General features: G+C 47.7%; 1 protein-coding gene across 1 annotated transcript; it reads right to left on the bottom strand.

The window, feature by feature from the left end:
• Positions 1 to 252: 252 nt before the first annotated feature.
• On the bottom strand, positions 253 to 4952 carry SOWAHC (sosondowah ankyrin repeat domain family member C). The gene has a single exon (XM_019484922.2). It carries the CDS (start codon positions 4888 to 4890, stop codon positions 3793 to 3795), a length of 1098 nt encoding a protein of 365 aa, XP_019340467.2. The 5' UTR covers positions 4891 to 4952; the 3' UTR covers positions 253 to 3792.
• Between the last annotated feature and the right edge of the window lie 352 nt (positions 4953 to 5304).

The following is a 5304-nucleotide window of genomic DNA, read 5'->3' as shown; positions in this document are numbered from 1 at the left end:
CTAAGATTACAAGAACAGTTCTCTCTGGCACAGATAACTTCAAAGCTATTTTGAATAACTTTAAAGCAAACTGTTCAAGGGTACTTAAGTGCCAGAGAAAAATGTTACTCTCTTATAAAGAAAAAGACAGATTGTTCTTTTCCCAAACATTACACCCCATCAGTCATCTCAGCTCTTAGGAAAACAAAGTAGTGTTGTTTGGTAGGCCAATAGGTAAACACCAACCTAACACACAGGACATAAATAAAGGAATAAAATGCCCATGAATTGTTTATTTCATTAAAACTAAACTTTGCACAGTTTTGCTCATTAATTCCTCCATTGAGATAACACATCCATAAAAAAAGTTGTAATAATAAAAACTGACAGGCATCCAGGCCTATTTCAGGCATCAGATACAATAAAAGTTATCAAATGTTGAAGTTACAGTCTTGTTGCATCACACACTATCATAGAAAGTGGGGGGGAAAAAACCCAATAAACATTCAATAAAGTTAACTGTATTATTTTAGACACTTGTAAGTGTTCCAGTTTTTGTACCACACAATTTGTTTTAGTTCAAATTCACATCTTTCTAGGAAACATGTCAGATATAACGTGAGTTAGAAGTATGAGTAAAATATAAATCTCCCAAATGGTTTTAAGAGATTACCCATCCCCATAGCAAAGCTTATGTTTTTGCTTATTAAAAAAAGTGAGTGGAATGTGAAAGGTCAATGGGTGAAATAAAAATGCTTTTGTCCCATAGAACAAGCAAAACAATGGTGACTAGCTAGCCACTGCAAACGCTTTGAAAAGCTACAGTAGAACTTTGCTGGTTCTGCACTTTGTGCCACTTCAGCCCACGTCTGGAAAAAAAAAAAAAAAAAACACCAACAAAAAAAATCCACAAAAAACGAAACCCAACCCAAAACCCCGAAACTTTCCAGTGCTAACATGAGGTCTCATTATATTTCGGTGCTTTTGGTGGATAGAGATCCTTAGCAATATACTATAGTTTCAATCTGAGATTTCAAACCATGAATTATATGTATGCAAAGATTTAATAATTCTCAAATTTAGTTCCCTCAGTTACTAGATAGTTTCTACTAGATTAGAAGTTCTTGTAAAATACATTTTGTAGTACAGCTTGTGCTACAGTCCAACAGATCAAAATATTCTCTTGGAACTCCTGCACCTGTTTTATTTATTAGTTTTGTGCAATTTTCAGCTTAACACTTCTCTCAACAGTATATAAAGATCCTTTAATCATAATAATGAACTCTGTGTATTCAACAATAGGTAGTACCATGGAAAGAATTGCACTCGAGAGCTCTTGTTGGAAGCTTCCAATCATAATAAGCCACATGTCTTTTACAGAAATGTAAAGATATTTATGTTCTGCACTGCAGAACATTTACAGAGCACCTAGTTTGAAGTGCATTCTTACGGAATGTATTTAGGCATCTGGTGCAACAAGTGATCTTTTATCCATGAGGAATGCAATTGTTGTTGCACTAAATTAAAGGGTGGCAGAAAGGGGGCTGAAGGGAGATTGCTGGCTCTACCCCATATATACATAAAAAAGAAGGTGCTTTTCAAGGCTGAATATACCCATATGTGTAGTGTACAACCAAAAAGTGAAGGCACATGTAATTTATATTATAGCTTACAAATTATAAAATGTAGCTGAACATCTGCAAAATTTCTAGTCTTTCTGCACAAAAATAATGACTAGCACCTGATTGTGAGTCTTATACACTACTGAATTGCTTACCAAGGTTTGTTTTCAGTATTTACTAAAGATATAGGTCTGCACTCCATACTATGAATAAGAATATGATTTATGGGCTCAAGCACAGGGTGCAGAAATTGAAAACTGGTCTGGGGAAAAAGTCAAACTGAGGAGTCCCCAGCATGTCACAGCTTCTGTTTGTTGATTGTAAAGACTGAACTGTCACCACCGAAACACTTAAAGCTGTCAACACAAACCAATATGCAGAACACTCAGAAGCAATTTGCTTGATTACATTTTGAGTGCTTATGGCATGCATGTAACTACTGTCTCAGACTGGGATTTGCATCTCTAAAGCTGCATACATTTGGTAAGACACCTGACAAACATGCTCATATAATTTTGAGGAAGCGTAAATTGAGACATGCTTTGATGAGTGCTACATTTTAACTGGTAACATTTTAACATCTAGGCACAGATAAGATTCTATGACCAGAAACACCCACCATCCAAGACCAGCCCAATAGCCATTTCTTTAAGATTAAAGGTATTTCAACATGTTTGTTTCCTAGCTTTTTCAGGAATTAATTGTTTAAGTAGCAGAAAGGCCAATATTCAAGTTTCCAGAAAATGTCAAGGATAGATTTGGAATACACTTGTCTTTGGGGTTAAGAACATTGTTTTGAAGAGTAATTTCAAAATTATATACACAAAAAAGGGATTTTAAATCTCAAACTAGAGATCTGATTTTAAAGCACATTTTTATAGACACATCCCTAGAAATAAAAGGGTTAGGAATGTGAATACCATCCCCACCTACATAAAATTAGAAATGCTTTTTCATTAAGCAGCTTTTACCGAGTATACCAAAACAAAAGAGGAACGTACGATCTAATTCCAGTCGATCACCTTGCCATAGTTTTAAAAGCATTTCTGCACACATTGAGCTGGAGGAATTGAAATACAACACAATTACTAACGAAAATGTAAGTGTGCTACTGCATTTCAGAAATGTAGCATTTTACGCAGATTTCATACGACAGCACCCACACTTCCATCTAATACAAGGTGACTTTACTGTACGAGTTGTGCATAAGACTATTTTAGATGAGTTCAAATGGTGTTACACAGGAATGGTATTAACAGGAATTGACCAAACATCAATAAACTTGTATGGTGCTAGATCTACTATTTGAGGGTTCACAGTGAATAAAATAAAATGGCCTTATTTGATGTATAAAATTTAAAAAGAGACCTGTCACTCCTATTATTCTGTATTAGCAGTCCAGCTGAGAACAAGTTCAGCAGTACCTCAGACAGCTGTGACTTCTGTACATCCTTAACTTCAGCAGCTGTTAGGAATCCCATGGGCTTCTGCATTTTAAATGACTTGATTTCAAGTGGGACTACTCTCAGTGCATAAAATTAAGATAGACTTGAGCAGTTTTGCTACGTTTCTCCTCTCTGGTACCTTACTCTTCACTTTCCAAGTGGTATTATTCTTCAGGGGACAGGGGATGGGAAAGCATTCTGAAAATACATGAACATATTTAAGGAGCCCATAAATAGTCAGCTGTGCATGAAGACTGCATGTCTTCACAGTACCATTTATAGTACTATTGATGGTGTAGCCATTAGGTGTGGAAGCTGAGTGTTTAAATCTTTTCCTCCCATCACACCTGCACGTGTAAACCAGAAGTACCATCACCTTGGTTTCTAGACCTAGAAGCCTGGCTTCTGAAGGAGCGGTCTGCGGATCCTAAACTCATTTCCAGACCCGCTGCCCCTGGACTAGGGCTGCTGGAATGTGACTCTTAGGCAGGGAACGTGACCCTTAAGCACAGTTGACCGAGGCAGCCGCTTTCCTTGCAGTTGCCGCACTCTGAGGGCTCTGTGCAATGTTTACACTTCTTCAGACACTGAAGTGAACCAAGTGATTTGGCAACCCCATCCCGAGGGAAGCTCAAGATGCCCAGGTGCCCATCCCCTTTTCCTTGATGCTATGGGCGCAGCAGGGCTTGAGAGCAGGGATTTGGGCTGTTCCTGGCCTTGACTTTGATGCCACCCACCGCCTCGCCTTATCCAAAAACGTTGGATTTGGGTCTGAGTTTGAAGGATGTTTTCAGGGGCTTCTCATCCTGCTCCTCCTCGTCGGGCTCTCCCCGGAAGGAGGGGGTGGTGTGGATGATTTGTGTCCGGAACCGGATTTTGTTCAGCCGGGGTTTCATCCGGCTGCTGTTGGAGGTTTTCCTGCTGATGCCCTTGCCCGGGGCGGCTGTGCCCTCGGCTGCCTCGGCCTCCTCCACAGAGCCCTGGTGGTGGTGATGGTGGTGGGAGAGCTTGTAGGCCATGAGGTTGGTGGGCAGCACCTTGGAGAGCCTCCAGCGCCCGCTCCCGTTGGATGCCGTGCCCTCGTCCTCCTCCTCCTCCTGCAGCGCCCCCACCAGGCTCTTCATCTCCTCGGGGGTGCCACGGTCCAGGTACTGTGCCGCCTTGCGCCCGCCGTAGTCTCGCACATCCACGTCGGCGTCGCAGGCGCCCACCAGCAGCTTGACCACCTCGAAGTGACCGTGCATGGCGGCCAAGTGCAGTGCCGTGTAGCCGCCCCCCCCGCTGCGCGCGTTCACGTCCATGGCCAGCCCCTGCTTGCGGGCGAAGGCCACTAGGTGGGCCAGCAGCTCCTGGTGCCCGTGCTTAGCTGCCCAGTGCAGGCACGTGAATCCGGTCACGAAGTCGCGCTTGGCCAGCAGCCCCGGCTCGCAGCTCAGCAGCCCCTCCAGGCTCTCCCAGCGGCCCTCAGCCGCCGCCAGCATCCACGCGTGCTCCAGCGGGTCCAGCGCCACGGCGCCCCCCGCGCCGCCGCCCTCCTCGGCCGCCGAGCTGCCTGACGCCAGCGACGCGCTGTCCGAGTCTCCGCCGCCGCCGCCGCCCCGCCGCAGCTGCGGGGAGCTGCCCAGGCGCGGCTTGCGGCCGCAGCGCGGGGTGCTCGCGGGCCGGGGCGAGCCCCCCTCGGCAGCCCGCGGCGGAGCGCCCTCCGGCTCTGGCGGCCGGGCGCGGGGCGGGCTGAGGTGCTGCAGCAGCTCGGCCTGCCGCGCTCGCCCGCCCCGCGCCGCCGCCGCCGCCAGCCGCCCAGCCGCCGCCGTGCTCAGCTCCGCCGGCGCGGCCGGCCCCGCCATCGCTTCAGCCGCGCCGCGGACCCATCGCCGCCTCCCGGCGCCGCGGCCCCACCCCGCCCCGCCCCGCCCCCCGAGCTGGGGAGGGGGAGGGAGCGGCGGACAGAGCATTCCCTCCCCCTCCCCCGCGTGACGCTGCGCTTTAACGGGCAAAGGACGCGGGGAGCGGAGGGGTCGAGCCCCTCCGCCCCCGTTTGGGAGAGAACCTCCCGTTGGACGCCCACCCCCCCCAACGCTTTGCCGTGGCCCCGCCCCTCCTATCGGCCCCGCCCCGCCCCTTTCCTTCAATCCCAGCCATGGCCCCACCTGGCGGCCGTCCCCCACCTTTCCTTTTACTCTCAACCGTGGCCCGGCCTTCCCAATCGCTCCGCCCTTTCTGCCTTTAACTCGTGCCGTGGCTCAGCCCCCCCCCCCACT

The sequence above is a fragment of the Alligator mississippiensis genome, chromosome 1 (genome assembly GCF_030867095.1).
Source record: "Alligator mississippiensis isolate rAllMis1 chromosome 1, rAllMis1, whole genome shotgun sequence".
Classification (NCBI taxonomy): Eukaryota; Metazoa; Chordata; order Crocodylia; family Alligatoridae; genus Alligator; species Alligator mississippiensis.
This window is presented reverse-complemented; position numbering and strand designations above follow the sequence as displayed.

Bases quoted from the DNA above. Each gene is read 5' to 3' on its own strand.
- SOWAHC (XM_019484922.2), bottom strand. From the start codon at position 4,890: ATGGCGGGGCCGGCCGCGCCGGCGGAGCTGAGCACGGCGGCGGCTGGG.